The sequence below is a fragment of the Meleagris gallopavo genome, chromosome 1, assembly GCF_905368555.1.
Source record: "Meleagris gallopavo chromosome 1, MGAL_WU_HG_1.1, whole genome shotgun sequence".
NCBI classification, from domain to species: Eukaryota; Metazoa; Chordata; class Aves; order Galliformes; family Phasianidae; genus Meleagris; species Meleagris gallopavo.
This window is the reverse complement of record NC_139404.1, coordinates 78,255,407-78,282,342: the sequence shown is the minus strand read 5'-3', so window position 1 is coordinate 78,282,342 and position 26,936 is coordinate 78,255,407. Positions and strand designations below refer to the sequence as shown.

The following is a 26,936-nucleotide window of genomic DNA, read 5'->3' as shown; positions in this document are numbered from 1 at the left end:
TAAAAAGCTTTTTCTCAGATTCAAAAAAGAAAGCCTGCTACAGAACTGCAATGACTTTAGTTCTAAATTATTAACTAAATATTGTTTTCATAAGTACAAAAAACTGATACATTCATGTGTTGTATGAACCAGTTAGGTGTTCTAGAAACTGAAGAGGCATCCTGCTGAATTTTTGTAATTTGTGCTTTTTTTTCCTCAGAGGAAAAAGAACAGGCAGTAGCAAATCACTCACAATTGCAAATGTTTCTGACTGATGGTGTTGATACTTTAATTAGAGCAGTGGGAAGTCAGCTTGAATTCTTTCGTTTTACAGAATGCAAGAAGAATTGAGGTTAATTAAAGGTTAATTAGAGATTAATTGATAATTCCTTTTTTTTTTTCCTGTCTTCTGGTGATAACAGAAATGTTAGAATCCTTGACTTTGATGACAACAGATTGGGTAGGCCTGGTGTTGATTGCTACTGCCAACATGAAAGTGGTGCTGCAGTTCTACAGCTCCAGTTCTTAATCAATGAGGTAAGTCTATATTTACTTGGATTCTTCTCTGTATGTTTAGTTGAATAAGGCAATTGGTGTATTGTAATTCAGAGATACAACTTTTCCTGTTGACAAATTGTGCCAACAAGTAAGTGGCATACATCCAGAGGACGTTCATCATGCAGACTTTTAGAAGACTATTCTTGCGACTGCATGCCAGGAAAACTATAATGTTTATTTACATCACTATAAAGTAATAAACAAAAGGTAGTCAATACATGAATGTTTGCAGATAGATGTAAAATCCATTCAATTACTGAATATGCTACACAGCTCTGTTTCAAATAGCAGTTAATAAATGACTTACTTTTTTGTGTGGAAAAATATTGATGGTAATTATCTAAAAGCCCAATAGTTGTGGATATGCTACTATTTGCAGTAAAAAAGAGCAGCTGCAGGGATCATCAATCAAATGAGCATGCTTAGCCTTTCTACATGGTTTGTCAAAATCAAGTCCAGATGATGTAAAGAAACAGTACGAAACTATAACTTGCTCTTGCAGAAGGTCTCTGGAGATAGTAATGCTCAAGAAGACTTGCTGAGCTATAAATCTACTCAGAAGACTGTTTTCAGAATCTCATAACTTGACAAAATTATAAGATAGTCTTAGTTCAGTTTTCATTATTTTTCTTCCCTAATGTATGAAAACACTTTTGACAATTTCAAATCCTCAAAGCTATTAGAGCTTCTCAATTAAAGGGTTTGGGTTTGGATGTTTTGTTGGTTTATTTTTTAAATCTCTGAAGCATTGTTGTTCTGAGCTTGTTTGGAAAAGTGCTTGAACCACTGAAAGTAACGAATGAAGACTGAACTTCAGAAATAGTTCTTTATAAAAGGGTTGGAAAAGTGTTGGGGAAAAAAGGAGCCAGTATTTGAATGATGTGGTCCTTTGTGACCAGCAAGAACTGTAACCAACCCCTACAATTCTGTGATACTGTGATTTTGATTTCTGCGGTGGAGATTCAGTCTCTGTCATTGGTCCAAACTCTTCGGGAGATGACAAAGCATGGATTATATTGTGTTAGAGAAGTCTTTCTTGCATAAGTTGCATTTGCACATGTCAGCATTGAAAGAAACAGTTGCTAGGATTAGGAAGGAAATCTGAGATGCAAGAAGAGAACTTTATGTCTTATCAGACCATTGTAGTTGGTATTATCTGAGTGTTCAGTCACGTCCTCCCCCTTTGCCAAGATAAAGCATTGTCTACTATGGGCTAAACGTCCAGTTCCTCTATGCCATAGGAGCACGTAGGGATTGAGCCTTTCTATCAGACCTGATTTGACATGTAACTATAGTAACCCCACTGATGCAGCAGCAGATACCTGCCTCAACAGACATTTTCACATGGCTTTGCTGTTGTATGGTATGGTTCTTGGGGATCAGAAGCAGAACCAGACTTCGGAGTATTTCTGATCTGTAGCAAAGACACCATCCTTTTGTCTACATCTCTTTTGTCCTGTCCTTTTGCTACCTGTCCCTATGTTCTCTTACCTGCATCTTTTCACAGTTCCAGTTGTGAACTTCATGTTGTCTTCATATGGCTACTTTATTGTACTTGGCACTGTCATTTCTTTGTATGTCCCTTTTTCCTTTAGTTATACCTTTTAAAATATGCACTGGCTGTCCTTCTTTTCATTAATCTCTATGTGTGCATGGAAATTTGTGGGAGTTTGCGTATATAGCTTTGTTTAAAAGCTTGAATTTGTATTTTAAATTGATGGAATTTTAATTTATATTCTTACAGAAGGAAGCAAGTATTTCTCATAAATTGTACTGTTTTGTACAGAGAGATCATTTTAACAGTGAGAATAACTTGAGAATAAGACAGACCCCATAGAAGAGTGACATGGGCCGTATTTTGTGTCTGTTCTAGGGTGCTTTGGTCAGTGCATGTGCAGATGATACGCTTCATTTGTGGAATCTCAGACAGAAACGACCAGCTATCCTACATTCTCTGAAATTTAACAGAGAACGGTAAGACTACATAAGACAAAATAAAAATATTGTTTTTAAAAAAACACACTTATTTTCCAGATTTTTAATAATACATTTGATAGTTTGTCTTTCTAAAGGAAGGCATAATGTTGTCTTGAAATTTTTTTCTTCCGTTGTTTGAACCTTGTTTTCATAGAACAAAACCTTTGCTTTCTCTTTCTACAGCCTTCTCAGAACTAGACAAAGTGTAGCTATTCTTTTGTCAGATGTTTTTCATTTGACCTTCTATTTACATGAACTGGTGTGAGCAGTGGTATGGTTGAAGACCAGACACAAAGCATTGTGATCCTTTGAGGCTGACCTGTTGGTCAGTACTAGGCAGAGTACCTTAACTGACTGCAACACAGGATTTTTTTTTTCTCTACCTGAAGCATTTTGTTTTTATAAAATACTGTAATTTTAGCAGAAATCAATTGTGAATTTATGAAACTACATAATTGACAAGTGAATCAGAGTCTCCTTTTCTAAATTTTGCTTTATCAGTACCAAATTGTAAAAACTTTGCTGAAAATAGATTAAATGAGTGATTGTTATTTTCAAACTCAGACAAACAGAAGCGGAGTACTTTAATCTATATTTAGTCACTCAAATAAAACTTGCTACAGTATTATGGAGACAGAATGCTATTTTTGTATTAATATTAAGAAAAAATTCTGCGTTTCTGTAAGGAAATTCGGTTACTATTCAGAAGAACGTGTTTCAGTGAATAAATGTAGCAGGGCTATTCTGAGGGAGGTAGTTATTCCATTCTTCATCTTTGGGATGTTTGTTTTTGAGTTTGAAAACATAGCTATAGTGCATAACATGGTTTTGAATGGAAGTTTAAGTGATGCTGTAGTTCTCTCAATATATGCATTCAGTGTTTCTTCAGATACAGCAGCTTCTTTTTTAGGTATTAATGTATTTGCTTTTGCACTGGTGAAAGATGTCAGTGCTTTACCAAGACTGCGGAGAAACAGTCTCATCAAAGCTTTAGCTGCAACAAATCTGAAAATTCTTATAGAAAGATAAATAAATTCTTTTTATTTGTTGTTTTTTATTCCAATATATATCACATTGTCATTGAATTAATTTAATTAAATTGCAGATTTTTAAAATTTATTTATTTATTGGTAAGAAAGAAAATGCAATATCCTGATTGTGAAGATTCCATAATCATAAACAGAAGTATATCAAGTGATTTGGAACTGGATGAGAGAGGATGAGAAAAATTATAGTTGTCATCTTACTTATGTTGAAATATTTCAATCTTAGTACTCTCACCAAGTACATAAATCATTCACAATTTGTTGATAAGTCTAAATTCTGTATCCTGGTATATCATGGTCTGGTTCTTCCAGCCAACAGTCTTTCATACAACCTAATGTATCAATATTTAGAAGAATGCAGTGTCTGTTCAGCTTTTTGCCTGTCATTTCTTAGACTAGCATGATTATAATCGTATCAGAATTTTTGAATGAAACAAAGACACATATTTGGGCTGTGCTTGGAGCAAAACATTCCTCTTTATATTTACCGAAACTTTCTCTTGCTTCTGTCTCTATGCCCAGCCTAAAACACTGGACATAATATTTGGAAACAAGTTATTTGAAATGCTGGAAAAACTTGAATGAAACTAAATATTATATTTACTTTTTTATTTAAAAAGCATTTTTGAGCTGAGGCTTAAAAGGATCTGGGAGTACAGCTATCTGTAACAAATGCACAGCTTGTTATATTTCCTTTTGTCAAAATGTAGTAAGTTGTGATTAAATATATACTTATTAGTTCTTCTATGCATATGTTAAATTACTGGTACAATCACTGCCATTTAAATCACTTTATTAGCACATTAAAGACTGTGAGGCAAATATCCAGATAAAGTGCTATGTAATGCTATCAAATAAGTAAATCCCGTTTTAAATTACAGTAGAACTTTCAACAAGTATGAAGAAATTATTCTGTGGGTAGTTCTTCACTTCTGAGGGCTCTGTAACACTGCTATAATTTTTTAGTTTTCTGTGTTCAGGCACTTGATTCCAGAATGAAATCTCTTCAGTTTTACTACATTTTCTTTTAACATAGATATAAATAAATTTTACATAACCAATCTTGTGTCTTCAATTTTCTACACTTGATTACGTTTCCTATATAAAATTCAGCATAAGCCTCTAGGCAAGTATAAAGAAAAAGTAATGCCAAAACCATAATTAACCCTCTCATTAATTTTTAGCGTTTCTCTGTATAAATGTCTAATGGAGTTCAGTCTAAAAAAGAGCTCCCATGTTTTTTTTCTATGGGTATTTTTTTTTTATTAGAGTTCAGAAGATAGGAATTACGTGATAGTCAGAGAAAGAGCAAATAATGGTTGTTAGCTATGAGAAATTTGCAGCAAAATGGATGTAAGGGGAATTTGGGAGCCTGACAAAGCAGAAAGATCAAAATTGATTTTCTTCAGGAGTTTCAAAGATCTGTCTCAGAAAAATGTGTCATCTTTGCTGTTGGAACAGATACCTTTTTTTTTTTTTCCTCTTTCATCCTTTCCTCTACTTTTGCAGGGGAGGCTAAAGGGAGTTAAGATTCATATTGAATCAAGAACAATACTGATGAGAGAATATTTATTTTTTCTTGTTTTAAGTTATTAACCCAATGAATGAGCTGATATTTTTTGTTCAATCATGTAACCTGCTGGACTTCTTAGCATTTGATATGTTTTTGCCTTGTATCAAAATACAAGCTTGTCATATTTCTCCTGCTATAGTTGGAATGTAATATGAAGCATGAAGAATCTTCAAATAAACATAGCCACTATGTTTCAGTGCTTTGTCCCATTCCAGTAACTGTAATGATAAAACTGTTACTAAGAAACATGCTTGATAGTAGCATATCATTGATAATACACAATTTGTGATTCTATGCATAAATAGGAAGCACAAGTAAGACTCTTGATGGATAACATTAGGATTGAGCTATAACAACTAAAAACTGTAGTGGACTTTTTGTTTCTTCTTTTTAAATAGTCAGAGCAGCAAGCTTTAGCAAGTATAGCCGAGAATATACAGTTCATATATGTACTTAGTGCAACTCAAATTTCCGTGGTCATAATTTTTTGAAGTATGGGTTTCAGGTCATATAGGCTTTCATTTGTTGTTTCTCTTAGAAACATGGTTCATCTCCTGTTATTCTGAAGCTGAGCTAGCTGAGTTATTTTGTGGCTGACACTGGGGGTAGTCTTCCATTCTTTTCTTATTTTAGCCAGTGTTGATTGGCATGTTACAAGTGAGCTGACAGCACTGTCAGTTTGTACACTGACACAATGTACTCACTGTACACGAACACATTGTAAATGTTCTGTTGGATCTTTAAATCTATCTTCATGCACTATGCATTGATGCTTCCCTTCCTAGAGGGAAATCACCAGGAGCCTGTGTAACTGGTTTGGGGCTATGGCCTGTAATACTTTCCAATGTGTTAAGCCTATTTTGGCACAGTGGAAGGGGAGCCTCTTAAGTGGATGACTTAACAATTGTTTTGTCAGCTTTAACTTACTGCTATTTAGAATCCTGACTCCTACATCTGAGATTTTACAGTATTTGAACAAGGTGATAAAGGGGTGCTTGGAATCAAAGAGAAAAGACAGAGATATCTTTGGATCAAGTGACTTTTTTTTCATTGGTCTGTATTCTTTTCTGATAGCAGCAGGACTCTTGCTGTATCATTGCAGGGTCTTGTATCCTGTGCTACTTGCCTCGTCAAAAGGACAGCAGGAGGCTACTAAATTAATAGTGATGATGGGCTGTGCAGTCTCTGTGCTACGCAAATCCGTTTACTTGTGTGTTAGGGACTTAGATTCTGTGTCATCAGCAATTCAAGGAATTGAATTCCTCTTATAGAAGAGCTCCCTGGTTAATATTCTATAATTGCAAATTAATCAGAGGTCTGTCATCAAACATGATAACAGTTAATAGGTTCAGTGAAGTTACACAGCCACTCCATAACACAAACATTCTAATTGCACAAAAAATTCTAATTACATGATGTGATGCTGTTTAAAAGAATGACAAAATTCAAGTGGAAAGCAATATTTCATCATACAAACTTTTCCCAAGTGGTCTCTCAGTGTAAAATGGTAGACAGGATTTAAACTTCCTTAGGATGAGGACAGAAAAAAACGAGGAACACAAAAAAAGCGGTGATGTTAATTGGCATTTGCTTCCACATCTTGAAGAAGCTTTTACAAAATGTCCATAGCGTAGTTCCGCATCAGTGCTTGTCACTTCTGAATGATGCTCAGTGCTATCAATAAGCAATGTTGTCTACAAGCTGTTGATTGGCATGTCTATTTCAAGAAAAACTGACCTCTTTGACATGTTTTAACAATCCCAAGCATCTTAATCTGGCCTTTCTACTATATTTGTACTTATAATGAGTTTTTAAGATAAACGTATGATGCACGAGATCATCAGAATATTCCTATATTCCTATGAGGGAGTATACTCTTTGTACATACATACCTCTTATTTGGAATATAATTCAGTGTATTGTTAGAATGAGCTACAAAATCTGCTCTAGCAGCCGAAAGTAGGTACTAACACTGAAGATGTTCCATGAATGTCTAGTCTTTGCCAGTCTTATGACAATGTTACCACCATTATGACACTTCCTCACACCTCATCATGGGAAAAACTTATAATGACCAGAATTGGTCTATTTATTTGATCACACAATTATCCTTATGTTACTGTCATCATAAAAATTTCTTAGGCAAAATTCCAGAAGCAATTCATGCCACAATTCATATCTACTATTATTTTTATGCTTGTTTTAGTGATGAAGGATGTTTAATAAATTAGTATGTAGAAGTTGATCACAGTTAAGTGATAATTTGAGATGTTATCTGTGAGAGAGAAACTGTTGCAGATCAGCATACTATTTATCAAGACAGTGCAAAAATTGAATAGTTTCTTTAGCAGTTCAAGAACTGTTTTTTGAAATTGTAATTAAGGTAGATTGAAGATGAGAGCTTGAAAAATATCTATTATGCTTGAAAATCTACATGGCAGGGTATAATACATAAACTGCCTATTGAATTGCTTCATGGGAGGAAGATACACAGAGTGATGAACTTTTCGTAACTGCAAAAACCTAAACTTCAAAGATTATTTCTTCTTCTCTTATGCTGAACAATCAGCAAAGGGCTAAAATATAAAACATAGATTAGTTTGCTTATACCAATAGTCATCAATTTTGATTGAACAGATTTGTGAAGTTACGACATTCCTCAAAAGCAGAATGAAAAATAATGCAATACCCAAGTTTTCCTTTTTAGTAGATGCTAAATACCATAGAGTCACAGAAATGCAGGGGTTGGAATGGACCTCAAAAGATCATTAAGTCCAACCTCCTGCCTTAAGGTGGTACCCTACCATAGGTTGCATAGGTATATGTCCAGATGGGTCTTGAATATCTCCATAGCAGGAGATTCTACAACCTCTCGGGGCAAGCAGTGTTCCAGTGTTCCATGACCTTTACTGTGAAGAAGTTCTTCCGTATGTTAGAATGGAACTTTGTTTAAATGTTAGGCCATTACTCCTTGTCCTATCGCTGTATTATGGAGAAGAGCCTGGCCTCATCCATTTGCCTCCCATCTCCCTTTAGATATTCATAAACATTTATCAGATCCCCTCTTAGTCTTCTTTTCCCAAGCCTCAGCAGGCCCAGGTTACTCAGCCTTTCCTTGGGAGATATTCCATCATTGTGGCCTTCTGCTGGACTCCTTCTAGGAAATCCCTGTTTTTTTCTGAACTGGGAAGACCAGAACTAGACACAGTATTCTAAATGTGGCCTCACCAGGGCAGAGTAGAAGGGTAGGATCACCACCCTCGACCTGCTGGCCACTCTCTTTTTAATGCACTCCAGGATACCATTGGCCTTCTTGGCCCCAAGGGCACATTGCTGGCTCACAGCCAACCTGTTGTCCACCAAGACCCCCAGGTCCTTCTCTGCAGAACTCACCTCCACTAGGTCATCCCCTACCCCATACTGATCCATGTGGTTATTCCTCCCCATGTGCAAGACTCTACACTTGCTCTTGTTAAACCTCATCAGGTTCCTCCCTGCCCAACTCTCCAGTCTGTCCAGGTCTTGTCGAATGGTAGCACAGCCTTCTGGTGTGTCAGCCTCTCCTCCTAGCTTTGTATCATCAGCAAACTTGATCAGCTGAGGGTGGACTCTGTCCCTTCTGTCCCTCTGTCCAGGTCATTAATGAAGATATTGAACAAGACTAGACCCAGCATTAACCTCTGGGAAACACTGTTAATTACAGGCCTCCAACCAGACTCTGCGCTGCTGATGACAACCCTCTGAGCTCTGCCAGTCAGCCAGTTGTCAGTCCACCTCAGCATGCACTCATTTATCCCACTCTAAGTTTCATAACAAAGATATTGTGGGAGATGGTGTCAAACACCTTGCTGAACTCAAGGTACACAACATTCACTACTCTCCCCAGCCAGTGATGACATCATAGAAGACTACCATGTTGGTTAAGGATTCCTCCTTTGAGAATCCACATTGACTAGTCCTGATAACCTTCTTTTCTCAGTGCTTGGGAAGGGTATACAGAACAAGTTGTTCTATCACCTTCCCAGGAATGGAGGTGAGAGTGACTGGCCTGTAGTTTTCCGGATCCTCCTTCTTGCCCCCTTTGAGGACTGGAGTGACAATGGCTGTCCTCCAGTCTACAGGCACATCACTCATTCACCAAGAGCTTTCAAAAATAGTAGAGAGCAGTTCAGCAGACATCTCTGTCAGTTCATTCAGCACATGCGGGTATATCCCATTGGGGCCCATAGATTTGTGTGCATTGATTTTGGCTGAACGCTCTCTGACCAGATCCTCCTTGACCAACAGGAAGCCTTGCTTTCTCCTCTCTTTCTTACTTCTGGGGTCTGTGGTTCATGAGAGCTAGTTTCAGCATTAAGACTGCAGCAAAGAAGGCAGTCAGAATCTCCGCCTTCTCAGCATTCCGTTTTACCAAAGCACCCACTTCATTTAATAGCAGACCCATATTTTCCCTAATCTGTGAGTCTTTTAGGGTTCTGTAGCTGAAGGGATACCCTTTGGTATAGTTTCCTGCAATTGCATGCCAGACCAGTCACATATCTCCTTTTATGTAACTCAGACTGATTCTGTTTTGCACCAAGAGTTGCTGGTCCCTTGGGACTCCAGTAAGAAAGGCATTGAGATGCTGTAAGTATCATTTAAAATGATAGCTAGTACTAAAGGGTAGAATAGCACAGATAATCTCCCTTTAGATGTTGGGAGCTCCAGTTTGCACAGCATTAAACCAACCTCTTGATCAGCCCACAACTTGTTGCATAGACCCTATTCATACAAAAGATTATCCCAGTTTGATCATTCAGGCTATTATAGGATTTCCTTACAAAATAATAACTGTGTTAATCAGTTTTACTATCAAACAAAGGAAGTTTATATGAGAACTTCCTGCTGCATTGCTTGCACTATAGGCAAGGCCATACAGGAGGTGCAATCACTGGTACTGAGTAGGAGCTGCTTGCAGGCTACTCTCTTGCCACGAGCTGGCTGAGTTTATGCTGCAGCCATAAGGTTTGTATCTGAAGTCCAGAACATCATTGCCTGTGCCACTCAGGTTAGCTCTTAGGTGAAGGAGTCAGTGATTCACCTACAACAGTCTCCCAGGCAGGATCACTATACTTGTATGCAACTCTTCAAGCTTAAGTTCACTGTTCCTCTTATTGTCCTACACTAATTTTATCCCTCTGATGGAAAGAAATATTCTAGTTTCCAAACTAAATTTTGTGGCCACTTTGTACCAATTTATTCTATTATTCTAGTAACTATGCTATTCTGCATTTTAAGTATTTTCTCTCTCTTCTTTGTATCCCTACAAAACAGCTCATTCACGTCCCTTCATGACCTGTTTTTCATGTGTACTTGTTGTTTTTCTCTTTTATAAATTTGTGTCTCCATTCCCTTTTCTTTTCTTAGGTCTTTCTTCTCGTATCAGTTCTTACTGACCTGATGATTAGAAAAGGAAATACTTCAGATAGGATCTAGAAATGTGTTATGGATGTTGACAGTACCATTTTCTTTGTAATCTCTGCAGAAGCATATTTGCTGATTCATACCACAATATGTAGGTCACTCTGAAAGTAATGCCTCCTATTTATTTTGATGGAATCTACAACAGATACAAAAAACACAATAACACTTTCTGATAGAGCAAATTCTCAGCTAAAAAACATTATTTTACAACATAATCACCACCATTAGCAGATTTGCGTGGATGAGCTTTTCTATTTTGTGGTGTTAGAGCTGTGTGTGGCTGTCCAGAACATGTCTTCTCGTTCACATTGCAGTTGCCACTGCTGAAACATACCATCCATCACCTCCCTGTGCTGACATCCACTGTTTGCTCTCCATAAACACTCAACAAGTGTCAGTCATCGTCAATGGTTGCCATTTTTTTTTCTTCATGGAGGAGCTGAACTACACACCTTTGCTTTGTACACACTTCCATGTCAGCACCATTCTGTCAGACTGCCCCTCTGCATCTGTCACATAACAATAACACGTAATAGAATATTGGTGAGAAGGTTCAACCTCTACTGCCATACCACCGACTGCCTCTGGCATCATGGGCCAGCATAATAAGATAGGAGGCATTACTTTTGGAGCAGCTCTCATGTATTCCTGTTAGATGGCTTCATCTTATTAGTGTCTGACTAATACACTCATTGCATTCTTTCACTGATGTGTATCTAACTAACTGGGAATGTGCTATCTTGTCTGCAGTCCTTCAAGAGTAGAAGCAAAATAGGACAGGAAATTGAGATAATCTTTTTCTGACACTTCCACATCTTGAGTTCCAATTGTAAAATGAATTTTTTTTCACAAAGAAGCCTTGCCCTTTGCATTTTGAATTTACATCTGCATTTTTTGTTCTATGCTTCTGCAGATTGTCCTTCCATTTTAATGTTCTCTCCTGGGAGAACTTTTTACTATTGGTACCAAAATCATGTATGAAATTACAAGGTCAGCCGTAAAACTAATCCTTGAGAATCTCTCACGTGGCCGATAAGATATCTGATTTTCCACAAAATCAATCTATCCAAAATAGAGTTTTATAGTAGTGGGTTTAAAATAAATAAATAAATAAATAAATGCTTTTTTTAAATTGATACATACTAAATATCCTATAATTTCTTTTTCTAATCTTTTTTTTTGCTCCAAAGAAATTTAATTGGAATATTCTGGATAGCCTACCTTAGGTGAACTAACCTATCATATTTTACTATAACTTTACAAAGTGTATCTTTTTGAACTCAAAGCCTTCATTTATGTATCCTCTTAAGTATATTTGGGTAATCTCAAGTAGTAATAATGCAGTCACAGCAACAGAGAGGACTGAGTATTAAAAAAAAACTGTTTTTATCCAGGTCCAACCTTGAATTTAAGAATTTCTGTTCTTTTTTTAACGAAGGCCTTCACAGACTTTCCCCAAAGTAATTTTTCCACTGGGATCCTATCAGTGCTGTTGAGTGTCCTTCTGAATAAAAATGTTCATAAGTAAAATATGTCTCAGCAGCTGCTTTTGTACCTGCTTAATAAACAACGTCTCTGAAGGCAATTAGGGATGTTTAAGATGTTTAAGATCTATTTTTACATGGCTCACTACTTTAAGGTTCTATTTTAATGAGACTTTAATATATGTAATAAAAATATTAGCACAGCGCATAGTAATTGTTTGCAATAACTAGTCAAAAAACAGCAAAGACATTTATTATGTTATATTATTTATTTTTTTATTTAAATATAAATCTTCATTTTTAAATGCATCCATCAAGAACTTGGGAAAACTGATAATTAAGCATGGTCGTAAATTTGACAAATATTTTTCTATTTCATGTTTATTAATCGTAAAATAGCTCAGGTTGGAAGAGACCTTAAAGATCACCAAGTCCAACCACAACCTAACCATACTATCGTAACTCTAACAACCCTCTGCCAAATTGTGTCCCTGAGCACCACATCCAAACGGTTTTTAAACACATCCAGGGATGGTGACTCAACCTCCTCCCTGGGGAGCCTATTCCAGTGCTTAACAACCCTTTCTGTAAAGAAGTTTTTCCTGGTATCCTACCTAAACTTCCACTGGTGCAACTTGAGGCTGTTTTCCCTCGTCCTGTCACCTGTGTCACCAGTGAGAAGAGACCAACCCCACTCTCACTGTAAGCACCTTTCAGGTATTTGAAGAGAACAGTAAGGTTTCCCCTCAGCCTCCTGTTCCCCAGACTAAACAGCCCCAGTTTTTTCAGTCTCTTCTCATAGGGCACATTCTCCAAGCCCTTCACAAGCCTCGTTGCCCTTCTTTGGACCTGCTCCGGCACCTCGATGTCCTTTCTGTATTGAGGTGCCCAAAAGTGAACTCAGTACTCGAGGTGAGGCCTCACCAGTGCTGAGTACAGGGGCAGGATTACTTCCGTAGTCCTGCTCACCACTCCATTCCTGATACAAGCCAGGATGCCATTGGCCTTCTTGGCCATCTGGTCACACTGCTGGCTCATAATTCAGCCAACTGTCTATCAGTACCCCAAGGTCCCTTTCCCTTTTTCCTGATCCCCTGCTTGGCTTTTAGTTGATCCATGACAGCTCCTGAGATTATCCATTCCATGACCTTTCGTGGCACCAACGTGAGACTGATAGGTCTGTAGCTACCAGGATCATCTTTCCAGCCGTTTTTGAAAATGTGTATCACATTTGCCAGTCTTCAGTCCTCTGGAACATCCCCAGTTAGCCAGGACTGTCGAAGAATGATGGAGAGTGGCTTGGCAACCACATCTGCCAGCTCCCTCAGCACTCTAGGGTGCAATCCATCTGGCCCCATAGACTTGTGAGTGTCCAGTTTTCAGAGCAAGTCCAAAACCATCTCATCATGGATTATGCAGGGCCTATTCTGTTCCTCATCCCTGTCTACCAGCGCAGGGGGCTGTGTTTCCAGGGAGTAACAAGTCTTACTATTAAAGACTGAGGCAAAGAAGGCATTAAGTACCTCAGCCTTATCCTTATCCTTGGTCACCATGTTCCCCTCTGTGTCCAACCAGGGATGGAGATTCTCCCTCCTCTTACTATTGATGTATTTATATAAATATTTGTTGTCTTTCACCTCAGTGGTCAAGTTTAGTTCTAGCTGGGCTTTGGCCTTTCTGATTTTCTCCCTGCATCAAAAGAAGTGTGGCCTTGGTACAGGAGAGATGTAGACTTGTTAGAGTACATCCAGAGATGGGCCACAAAAATGATCCATGAAATGGACAGGCAGAGAGAGCTGGGGCCAGCCTGGAGAAGAGAAGGCTCCAAGGTGACCGGATAGTAGCCTTTCAGTATCTAAAGGGAAACTACAGGGAAGAAGGGGACAGACTCTTTAGCAGGGTCTGTGGTGATATAACAAGGGGAAATAGTTTTGAGCATAAAGAGGGTAGATTTAGGTTGGATAGAAGGAAAAAGTCTTTTACAGTGAGGCTGATGAGGCACTGGAAAAGGTTGCCCAGAGATGTGGTTGATGCCCCATCCCTGAAGACTTTCAAGACCAGGCTGGATCAGGCCCTGAGCAATCTGATCTAGCTGTGGGTGTCCCTGTTCATTGCAGGACAGTTGGAGTAGATTACCTTTAAAGATCCCTTGCAACTCAAAGGGTTCTGTGATTCTATGCTATGTGTGAATTGTTCCTAGATGTAACAGCTGTTTTAATAAGGCAAAGACAAAGAAAGTACAAGATGGCTTACAACCAGTCACTACTTTTGCTTTCTGATTGTTGAGACTGTACAAGATATTCTCCACTTATCTCAATTTGCTCCTGTGCTGTGCATTTGACTTTTATTACTTTATTTAAAGCTTTTAAAATAAAAATATTTTGGCAAATATGTAAATGAGTCTTGAGATTGGGTCTGAGACTTTACTGTACTGTAGAAAACATAATGAGTTTCCAAACAAGTTTTTCAACCAAAAGTGAACCAAAAAGCATCTAGAAAATGTTAATAAGCTAAATTTGGGGGCTATAAATGAAATTTACTTACGAGAGTTAATCAAGTAACTTACTTCTTGCTCTGTATCACTTTGACAGTACTTCTGTCTATTATTTCTATTATAAAACAGGCATCTCTTTGAAATGCCATTATTTCAAAACATCTCTGTATTTTTTTCCTCCAAAAGGGACGAAAAATAAGTTCTGAAAAACTTATTTTTTCTGTAACCTGGCCACCTCTGATTGTTTGCCTAAGTAATTTCCATATTGATTTCTTTCTTCAGGAAAAAATTCTTTAGCTCTTAGTAGTGGACATAGTTTTGCTATGGGCTGCAAAACCTTTAAATTGTACACTAAGCAATATGCTAGTTATTCCTAATGCCATTTAAAAGAAGTAAATTTTTTTGTCAATAGATTTCCGCTTTTCTTTCCCTTTTTTTTTTTTTTCCCCCAAGAAAATACAGGATAACGTGTCATATTGTTTTCATATAGCAGCTGTGTTGCCAGATTGCTCTAATGCCAGATTTGCATAGCCGAAAAGAATACGTACACACAGCCACACATTGAACAACTGTCTTTTGAGGCTTTAGTCACAACAAATGAGAAATCCACTATTGTAAAAAAATTTGCATTGTAACATGATCTCCATATGTGGATCATCTATTAATATCATACATGTTGGTATTACACAAAAGCAAAAAAAAAAGATAATCTTTTAAAGTTCAAACAAATTCAGGCTGCATAAAATGTGGATCACTGTGAGAGAGTCTTTATTATCAGCTTCCTACCACTATAGTTACAGGAATTCTTTGCTTATATAAGTGTGTTTTTAGAACGTTTCAAATTTGAGTTTCAAATTCACTATTCTGTTCTGATCTATCATTTGACCTCTGTTAGATTAGCTTTCCAGTCATGTATTTAAGCAGTGGAGAATATGCTACTTTCTGTTCCAATAAGACATTTGCTTCTTGGAAACAACAGCACCCCTTTCCTGCTCAGGCACATGGCAACTTTAAGCAAAATCCAGTGCAGTGATTTAGGATACTTTTCCTTCTGTCACAGTGAACTCTGGGCATTATTCCAGTAAGTCAGAAATAGAGCTAGTAATGTCAGTGTTCAGATTATCTCATTAAACAGTACATGAGCAGGAAGAGAAGAGAGACTACAGATTGCAGAAAAACAAGAACCGTTAATCACAGTGTCCCTGTCTACTGAAGCATAACAAATGGGAACAGCTGGTCTCCAATAAGTCTACATGATTTTAATTGATGGAAGCTGATAACGGAAAAAAAACCAACCCATATACGCAGTAAAAGTATGTGCACATACATGAGCACATACTCATAGAAATGTTTGGTGTTTTTTTTGCTTTGAAGTCAATTTCAGAATTTCAGTGTCCTCCTGAACTGGAAAGTTAATCAAAGTAGCTTAATAGATATTGAAATAAAATTGGTTTTCAACTCCTTATAGTAAGAATGGGTGATATAAACACAGATTTCTGCATATATAGGACAAAATTCAACCTTATCTTTGAGGTTAGTCGGAAATTTCATTTTTGAAACTGTGAGATTTTGATGCAAAAGCTGCATTTTTGATTTATAGTTTCTTTGTTGTGAAAGGATGGAAGAAAATCTACCGTTTTTTTTATTTATTTCTTTTTTAACACAACTATTACAAATGCAGTTAAAGAAATGAATCAATAACCTTCTGTTTTGGGAACAGCATTGTTTATCTTTAATCCTTCATTCTTGGTTTTTCTTTTATTGCAAAGAAATACAATGGCTGTTCCTGTGATCTGTATTGTCCATCACTGATTCAATGCTAGACATGGCAGCTCCATCTTTATTTAACCTTGAAAGAAATTAATGGCAAGCAAGTGATGTACTACAAATAAGAAACAGTGATTTCACAGGTTAGTAGACAAGAGAGAAATCATGTACAATTCTCTTTCCCCTAAAGATGAAAGAAACAGTTTACCAACACTGCTTCGTTAATTTGTTCATTTTGCTGATTCTGTCAAGCTTTTTATTCTTGTTTTTGTGTTCTCAGGACCAGGAACTGACATCAGAAATAAATCAGATACCAATGAAAAGTATGCTGATTTCTTCTAGCATCTTTTTTCTTGCTAAGAAAGCAAGTTCCAATGCTGAAATTAGGAATGATTTCCGTATCTTTTTCCTTGGCTCCAAGCCCAGTGATTACACTTGTTCAATCTATTGCATTGCTATTGTGTAATCCTACAGATCTACCTGTGCTGAATGTGTCACTTTTATTGTCTATGATCTTAGTCTCCATAACTATGCAAGCCAAGTTTCTCCAACCTGCAGGCCATGAATTGCGTGCAGCCTTGAAGAGATAGTGACAAGGCCACACACAGGATCGTAAACTTTTAACATTAATATATGATTTTTAGTGATATTTTTAATGAGTCCTTTCTGCATAGCTTGAGTGCAAACTGTGTAGGCAGCAATGGAATGCTGCAGAGGGGAAGGTGCAGTGCAGTGCTAACTCTGCCTCTCGCACCTGCCACACAGTTGAATCAAAACCTGTGTGTATTGTGCACCACATGAGCTTGTGCTACTTTGCAAGAGATCACCAATAACTGTATTTGAACCTATCTACATGTGTACATCTGTGAAGACACGTGTTTTTTGTTATTAAGCAGACACGTAAGTTTTCATTTTTAGTTACTAATCTTGTATTATTGTATACAATAACTTAGTAAGTTAACTCATTCACTGTGGATGACATATCCAGAATACTCATACGATGCTGACAATTTTTGTAATTGTCAACATCTCAAAAAGCTCACAAAAAGTATAATTTGCAATGTTTTAATTAGTTTTGCAATACGTATTTGATTAATGTTTCTGCTATTCTGACCACATGAGGCAATAGACAAGTAATAATCATCTAGACAAAAAAGTGCTGATTTGCTAATCCAAGCATGCTGAAAGTGGATTTGCAGAGGATACACATTGTACCTACATTTATTCAGTTTTTTCTTAGAATTTGTAAATTCTCTGAATTGTGCATTTATTAACCTTTTTTTTAATCAACTTTTTTTATTTTTGCATGAAAGTGACGTAATAATTTAAATTACTTTCTATTAACTGCCTCTTGTATGTCTCATTTTTGTGTAAATACAATATTTCAGGAAAGGACATAATGAAAAATGCAGTGGACCACCAGCCAGCTGATCGATCTAAATAATATCAGAAGAATAACTGCAGAGGCTTTTTTACTTTATCAAAGCATTTATCAAAAAGTTTATTATGTCTCTCAGCATCATTTTAATAAAATTAAACTGTATATGCATCAAGTTACAATGTTTTCTCAACTTTTTTTCTAAGTAGAATTTATAGAAACACCATATGTGTTTGTGTGCAAATAGAATCCTTTTGTTATGATGTATTTGCATTTAAATTACATTTTAGATATAAAATTCTGATTTATTGGACTTCAGCATTCAGTAGAGAATCTTTCACCGTTGAAATCTTTAAGTCAAGATTGATATCCTTTAGCAAGTTGTTCTAATTCATGCAATAATTATTTTGAAGAAAACCTGAGTTCTGTATTCAGGAGAATAAAAGAGGAGCATTTATTTCTTAAATTACAATCTACAGATTAAATTATCAGTGTTGTGCAAATAGTGACCATGGAGCCAGGAGAGGAGCTGTAATCACTCTAACTGAAAGGTAGTCTCCTGAGGCATGCTTGACTTTTATAGGAAGGAGATTAGCTTCCTCAGCAGCTGAACTTTTCAGTGCTGGGACAACACTGGATGTACGACAGTGACTTCGTAGTTCTTGAGAGAAGGTGAGTGGCCTGGAGCACAGCAGGGCTTGCATCCATCAGTTACTCATGTTCCTAAGGTTAATACTCCTGCAAGTTTTGTTTTCCTCTTCTCCTTTTCCTGTTTGAGCTCCCTGTCTGTAAAATGAGGAGATTTCGTAGAATTGTAGATGATCACAGGTTGGAAGAGACCCATAAGATCATCAGGCCCAGCTCCTGGCTCCACACAGAGCCACTCAAAAAGCAGACCACATGAGAGCGTTGTCCAAATGCTTCTTGAACTCTGGCAGCCTGGGGCCATGCTTGCTTCCCAGAGGATCCTGTTTCAGGGCCTGAGCATCTTCTCAGTGATCTTTTTCCTGATATCCAAACTGAACCTTCCCTGTTGCAGCTTCATGCCATTCCCTCAGGTTCTGTTGCTGTCACTAGAGAGAGGAGCTGTAAGGCCACAATGAGGCCTCCTCTCAGTCTCCACCTCTCTGGGCCGAACAAACCAAGGGACCTCAACCACTCCTCATACGTCTTGCACTCCAGATCCTTCTCCATCTCATAGCCCTCCTTTGGATATCATCTATTCAGAGAGCCCGGAGAGTGTAGTTTATTTTTATAGATTTCTGTCAGAGTATTCGTGCAACATTTTGTTTTTAGTAGGAGCTTACAGAAACTGAACCCTTCTTCAGTTGTTCAGTGTTAGACATAAAGGCTGCACATGTTCTTTGTTTTTCCATACATAAGATTATCAATGCAAGTGGAAAAAGCGTAGTATAAATTCACTTCTAATTTTGATGTAAAGTGATGAGCAATTAGATAATTAAATTGGAAAAACTGTTCCTCATTCCGACAGAAGTGAATTTTTTTCTTTCTCCTTCTGAACCCATCCCCCAGAAAAAGTATTCCAGGAAATTTTGCATATTAAAAGCAGAAAAAAATAATACAACAGAGACAGAAGTAAATGTTCTGGAAGTCATATTTTATTTTTCTTAGAAGAGTATTATCTTTGTAAAAAAGATTATTTTAAGCCATCCGAATGTTCTTGCTAGTATTTCAGAGAAAATAGCAATCTAAATTATTTTAACATTTCAGTATTATACTCAATGACATTTTTTTGGTCAGAGTTGTTAGACTATGCAGTACGTTCTGAAAAACACACCTTTTCAAGGGCTGCTACTCAGAGTACATTCCTTTTAAAATGAGGTTTCAATTTTTGACAGTGCCTCTCAAAATTACACCATTATTTCCCTAATGTTGCTTATATAAGTTTAGAAGCAATCTCAAGACTTAAATACATTTTGACTGATATTATTAGTTTGTCACCTTTTTTTTTTTTTTAAATTTATTATATTTTATGTCCTACTTTGGGATTTGGTTATGTTGAAAGACTGATACATCTTAGCGCATTTAGCAGCACAGGAACACCTTTCAAGATATCAGCTTATGTTTCTCACTGTTTCTTATCATGATCAATTAAATTCATACCTTATACCTTATTCATACCATATCTTTGATGCTGGCTTGATGCTAAGAACGTATAATATCCACAGTTCAGGGAGGCTTTCTGTAAGTGGTCAATGTTGAGCAGATTCTGAGGTCTCCATTTAATTGGATTCCATATTACTTCAATCAGATTGACAGTCTGATTAAATCTTTGCAGAAACATTTCACACTTTCATAAATCACTCCAAACCTGCCTTCTTAAGAAGAAAAAAAGGGTTGTTTTTGTTTTTGTTTTTGTTGTTGTTTTTTTTCTGGTAAAGTGATCTTTTGTAGAGGTGTAAAAGACATTGTAATTTGCTTCTGGCATATATGTCTAATACAGGGATTCCTTTCATCCAGAATAAAAACAATAGTATGAGACAGCATTGTTTTCTGTTGAAAAAACTGTTGTATACTTACTGAAATACAAGATGATCATTAAAAACCTGAGTCTCATTTCAAAGCTTTCAAGCCCTAAAGAAGTTAATATTCTCAAAGTGAAAAGTCAATAGTACCTAAAGTAGTATGCATTTAATTTACATAATGAAAATGGAAACTAAATTATTACATAATATAAAAGAAAACTATGCACTGCATAGTTTTCTGACAGTATGAAAATCATATGGCTTTGTTTGGTGAAGCCTGACATTATATTGTATTAAAATGCCTAATAATTCCATAACTGTGTGCTCTAGTATGCATTTAATTTTAAAAATATATTTGTTACATACAGTGTATGTTATTGTGCTTCTGTTTTGAGTACCGTCTTTTTATGTGTCTGGTGGTTTAGTGTTTTGGGGGGTTATTTTATGATTTTCTGCTTTTCTTTTTAGAAATAGCTAGGGTGGTCTTGCTAGTAGAAGATTCTACTAGTATGGTGTAGTTTTCATTGTGGAAGAAGGAAGATAATATTTTCTTATCTGGCTGTCCTGTAAGACTATCAGAACAAAATGAAGTTATTAAAGAGGAAATAACTGAGCTTAAGACAATAGTAAGTTTTTTTTGTTATTGTCTTCATTCTTTAGCAACATTTCTTTCTCTTCTGGTTGACCATACTATATATCCGAGGTACCAGTAGCTACTGCAGCTGGATATCAGACAGATCAGCGAGAAAATAATTCTTGTAACTGTTTGTCAGTGATGATGCTCACAGTCAGAGAGTTGTGGTCAACGGCTCAATGTCCAAGTGGAGATCAGTTATGAGTGGTGTTCCTCAGGGATCAGCGCTGGGACTGATGCTATTTAACATTTTTGTAGGCAATGTGGACAGTGGGATTCAGTGCACTCCAGCAAATTTGCAGATGAAACCAAGCTGAGTGGTGCAGTTGACACACAAGGGGGAAGGAATATTATCCAGAGGGATTTGGACAGGTTTGAGAGGTGGACCCATGCCAACCTCATGAAGTTCAACAAGGCCAAATGCAAGGTCCTGCGCCTGAATCAGGGCAATCCCAAATGCAGATACAGGTTGCGCAGAGAATGGCTTGAGAGCATCCCAGAGGAGAAGAATTTGGGGGTGTCTGTTCATGAAGGCTCAACATTTGTGTTTGCAGCTCAGAAGGCCAACTGTACTCTGGGTTGAATAAAGAGAAGCATGACCATTAGGTTGAGGGAGGTGATTCTGCCCCTCTGCTCGCATGAAACCCCACCTGGAGTACTGCGTCCAGTCTAGGACCCCCAGCACAAAAAGGACATGGAGCTGTTGGAGCAAGTCCAGATGAGGGCCACGAAGATGATCAGAGGGATGGAGCACCTTCCTTGTGATGACAGGCTGAGAGACTTGGGGTTCTTCAACCTGGTGAAGAGAAGGCTCCAGGAGGACTTTATCGGCAGCCTTCCAGTACCTGAAGGGGGCCTACAGAAAAGCTGGGGAGGGACTTTTTATAAGGACAGATAGCAAGAGGATGAGGGGAAATGGCTCTAAACTGGAAGAGGGTAGATTTATACTAGACATTAGAAATAAATTCTTTACTGTGAGGGTGGTGAGACACTGGAACAGGTTGCCCAGTAAGGTTGTGGATGCCCCCTCCCTGGAAGGATGCAAGGCCAGGCTGGATGGGGCTTTGAGCAACCTGGTCTAGAGGGAGATGTTCCTGCCTACAGCAGGGGGTTGGAATTAGATGATCTTAAAGGTCCCTGCCAACACAAGCCATTATGATTGTATGATTACTTTAGTCTGATTCTGCTTTTACAAGCAAGATCTTGCTGTTGAAACATCATGTCCTTGAAATTTTAAAGCCAAGATAGGCAAATGGAAGTAATACAATAGCTGGAACATTAGAGACCCGTTTGATTTGATGATTATTGTAGCAGAACATACTGGAGATTATAACATAGAAACAAATTTTAAAAGGAAAACCAAAGCAGTCTAGCATTGTCTGTGGTGATTTTGAGACTATATTTCATTATTGTATTATTGGATTCAGCCTTGTACTTTCGAGATCAAGTTTACTGCCATAAACCACTTCTTGCTTGTGAATTGATTTGTCTGAGTACTGAAATTCATTGTGATCCTAGACTTGTACTTGCTTAGGCTGACAACTCAATTGCAAGAATTTGGACTGGAAGTATTCAAGTCAGCTAGAAGTCACTTTGTAACTTTGTTACTTTGTTATTTCTCAGTCTCAAGAGAGTCACATTTACAACACTTTCAAAGTCACAAATGTTTTATCTTCTTATAACTTAAAAGTTTACTACAAGCAAGTGCTGAATGAACATTAATGTGAAGTGGTAAGACAGTGTCTCAGCCAGGAACTAAGGAGGTTTATGCATGGGCTGTAACCTAACAGAGCACACATATGCTGCTATGGAGTGCATGAAAGAGAAGTAGAGCTAGTATAGAAACACAGCAGATAAAAATTCAGACTCAGTATGAATCTAACCGAAGTGTAGCAAATGATGCTGCTGCAAAAAGGCAACAGAAATTGAGATGTTTGAAGGATCCAGAGAGGCATAAAAACAAGCTTCCATTTGTAAAAGAAGGAAGTGAAAAGAGCAGATAACAGAATAATGAAGCTAACAGGTTCCAGCAAGGAATATGTTGGTGGCATATATCTCCTGCTTTTTTTTTCTGTCAGATACCTGTTGTTTGACTGTGCTCACTGTGTAAGTACAAACTTTCTCCTTGAAAGTATTTTCATTTATGCACACTAAACTGTAGTTCTCACTCCCAGATCAGTTCTCTTGAAAAACTTGGTTTGTTTCCAACTAAAGGCAGTGGACTTATTGCCAAAATTAGGTGAGTAATAAGAAAATATAGCCTTGTGCAAATGGAGAGAACAACATAATAAAAATTTATATCATACTTGAGTCTCACTTGAATCAAGAAAACAAGATTTCTGTCTCATTTCTTTGTAATGAATTCACATTGTTCTAGCATAAGAATAAGAAATTGAAATGTTTATTGTCTTGAATGCTGTTTGTTTATGGGGAAGGGAGATGTTAGGAACAAAAATTATTGCATAGCGATTACATCAAACTTGTATATAAAAGCTGGAAATAGCCTGATTGTGGAATCAAATGCTAAATATAGTAACGTTTGGCACAGCAGGCAAAATAATCACTTTTTCTCAAAATTATTGAGGCTGTATCACCAGATCAGATGAAGTTTCAGCCTATGTAGATAGCACTTTAGCAGGAGATGGTTTCATATCTCCTATGTATTTTTTTGCTTGCATGTATGCAATATTTGTATAATAACTATAATAATGAAAGGAGCCTGAATCTACTGATTCAATGTAACTGTGAAAATTTCTGTATATATTGTCATGTGAAACTGTTTTGATGTTTTCCAAGCTAATATGTTACTGGCTTGTCACCCTGTAGGAATGATACAAACGTAGGATTCAGTTGTCTATGATATAATGTTTAACTGCACTTGGTAATGCTGTTATCTAATGTCCTATTCTCCCAAACAGCCAGTGAAGTGAACATTTTCTTGTATGAATGATGGTCAAGTGATATGACATTTTTACCCCATTCTTAATAAAACTGGATAGTATGGCCCTGTTTTGTTTCAGATTATCTTTTATGATTTTTCTGCAGAGGATGTCCAAAACTGGACATTCTTCAGAATGCTGTGCCTGCTATTCCTTCTTGAAGCTTTAAAATGGAAAGAAAAGTTATTTTCTCTATAAAAGTATTTAAAAATTTGTTGATATGGTGTTCAGTCAGTTTTTTTGTTGTTGTTTGTTCTGTTTTTCCTTTGCAGAATTACTTACTGCCATCTACCTTTCCAGAGTAAATGGCTTTATGTTGGAACAGAGCGGGGAAATACACACATTGTAAATATTGAGTCCTTCATTCTTTCTGGATATGTTATCATGTGGAACAAAGCAATAGAACTGTAAGTGCAGATTTTTTTGTATTTGTGATTTTCATTGCTGTCTTCAGAATGCTTTTTTTTTTTTTTTTTTTTTTTTGGTGAAGGAAAATGCTATTTGGGAGCCTGTTTAACTCTCAAGTACCATGAAATGCAGATAATCATTACTATCAAATTCAGACTTTGATATCTTCATGTTTATGTATATCAACATACAGGGGCTGCTCCAAAAGTAATGCATCCTATCTTTTATTATGATGGCCTATGAAGTCAGAGGCACAAGGTGATGGTATGGAAATAGAGATTGAACCTTCCCATCAACATTCCGTTACATGTGTTGCCATGGGAAAGATGGCAGCAGAGGGGCAATCTGACAAAATGACGTCTGACATGGGAGTGTAGGTGAAACAAAGTTGTGTCACTGAATTCCTCCATGTAGTAGAATGGTGCCCACTGACATTCACCAACACTTGCTGAACGATTATGGAGACCAAACAGTGAATGTGGGCACAGGGAGGCAGTGGGTGGTGCATTTCAGCAGTGGCGACAACCATAGTGTGTCACTTCTGCTGATGCAGATTTTTATCAGCACAGCGTGCAGGCTCTTGTTCACTGATGGTGAAAATGCACAGCTAATGGTGGTAACTGTGTTAAAAGTTAGTGTTTGGTAGGTGAGAATTTATTCTATGAAATAGTATTCTTGCTCTTTGTAGTTGTTATCATTTGCATGAAAATAAGTAGGAGACATTACTTTCAGAGCGACCTATGTATACTGATATTCATATAATTATTTTGTCTGCCATCACTGTGTTTCCAAACATCATCTGAGGAGAAGGTGGAATATTATTGTCCCTAAGACTTTATGAAGAACTTTATGAAGAACTTTTCTCAATTGAACAGCAGAATTATTTAGATGAGAAAGAGCTGGAGTTTTCTGGACCAAACCTCCTGCTTAAAACAGGGCAAATTTCAAAGTTAAATCTTGCTCATCTCAGGACCTGATGATCTTTATGCAAAGTTGCTGTTGAACTGTTAGGAGAGGTAATGAACTAATGTTGGTGTCTGATAAATGACAATTCTCTGACAGGCTAGCTCAGGTTACCTGTGCCATGTGTATGAAATGGAGGGAGACATAGAAATCTGACTGGGATAAATCTATGTTTCATGCAAGTTAAAAAAAACCTTGGCAAAAATGAAAAAGTATTTCTCAGTTGTTTCTTCTGCGAAATTCCAGAAAGAAAAACTGCTGTTGACGAACTTGTGGTACTTCATGCACTTTCTGAGACACTTCTTATTGAGACACACCTATAACCTTAGGTAGTGAACTGAAGTTAAGCAAGCTCAGTGAACAAGGAACGTTATCTAAAAATAATACCTTTCTTCAGTGAAAAATCTGAGAGAAATAAGGGCTGTGTACCAATAAATTTCAGTATTGAGTTGTTGAGATAGGCTAGCTGCAGAGACTACTTTTCTAGAACCTTTTAGTGAACAAGCAGCCTCTCTTATCTTCTTTGCATTGCCTGTGCAATAGTGTATTTAAGTTTTTCAAAATTTTTCTTCCAAAAAGCTGTTAAGGATAAAGATGACTTAACATTTATTCCTTGTGACTTCAGCTATTTGAGCATAGTGTGTGATTACAATAATCGTTTCTTCTTCTAAAAAGCTGGCTTGTCACTTACTGGTTTGGTGACATTTGAGCACAGGTATTCATTGCTTCTAGTTCTATCAATCTTACAAGTATACCTTGATCTCTATAAGAAGTATGCTAGTCTATGACTGTATCCTCTCCATTTGATCTCATCGTGTACTTCTTCGTGTTGGAAGAAGTTGTCATTGCCTGTAACTACACAGGTAAATAGTGGGATACTGTGTGTCCCTGGATTAATTTTCTGCACTAGAATAAGAAATTGGTGGGCAGTGTTGATGTTTGCCACAGCAATCCCCCTTAACAGCTGCTATAGCACTGCTAATATTGAAGCTATGTGACTTTTTCTGGTATAATTTATTTGACCTCTCTCTGGAATATGAGATATGGCTATTACTATATCTCAATAATGGGTTAATTTCAATCCTTCTAGTTTTCTTGTAGGAAAAGATGTAACTTAGATTACTTTTTAAAGGAAATGCTATGAATTGTAAGTGTATTTGATGAGCATGGACTTAGTAGACTTTCCTTTATGATTATTATTTCCTTTATGATGTACGCATTGAGCTATACTATTGAAAGGGTAATTTTGTCTTGGGACATAGATATATTCTAATATTTTTGTTTTTGCTTTAATCTTCTAAACTTAGTATAATTTATGCACTTTACTTTTACGTGAGCATGTAATAATTCCAGTTAAAGGCCTCTCTGGAATTTCCTGGACCAAACTCCTGTTTTCAGTAAGATCAATTACAAACTGCATTGCTCAGAGCTTTGTAGGCTCACAGGGTCTGTTGATGTTACATACTTTCAGTGATGAGAGAAAATAGGAAAACACATGTATAATATCAGGAACAGCTTCAGCATTTTCATGAATGAAGTCATACAACTTGTACAAGATAACAGTGCTCATAACATTGTTTTTCATTCAGAGATAGATTATATCATTTTAGGGTGTGGGGTTAGTTTGATGAAGTTAATATTGTCCATAAAGCTTGGAAACAGTTTACCTTCTGTGCAGGTATTTTTGTGTCAAAATTATTGACCCAGTAAGCTGATTGCTCTGATGCTATATTCAAGTCCTCTCTTTCAATATAGGGTTAAATAGAATTTTGAGTATGTCAGCTTTG

At 37.0% G+C, this 26,936-nt stretch overlaps 1 protein-coding gene across 11 annotated transcripts in view; it reads left to right on the top strand.

The window, feature by feature from the left end:
• Window positions 1-26,936, top strand: part of STXBP5L (syntaxin binding protein 5L) — a 185,036-nt gene that overhangs the window by 61,097 nt on the left and 97,003 nt on the right. For all 11 annotated transcript variants that reach the window (XM_085236681.1, XM_085236673.1, XM_085236662.1 and 8 more), the window contains exons 3-5: window positions 435-516; window positions 2,411-2,511; window positions 24,051-24,185. In XM_085236681.1, coding sequence (XP_085092807.1) covers window positions 435-516; window positions 2,411-2,511; window positions 24,051-24,185 — 318 coding nt within the window. The remainder of the gene's footprint in view (window positions 1-434; window positions 517-2,410; window positions 2,512-24,050; window positions 24,186-26,936) is intronic.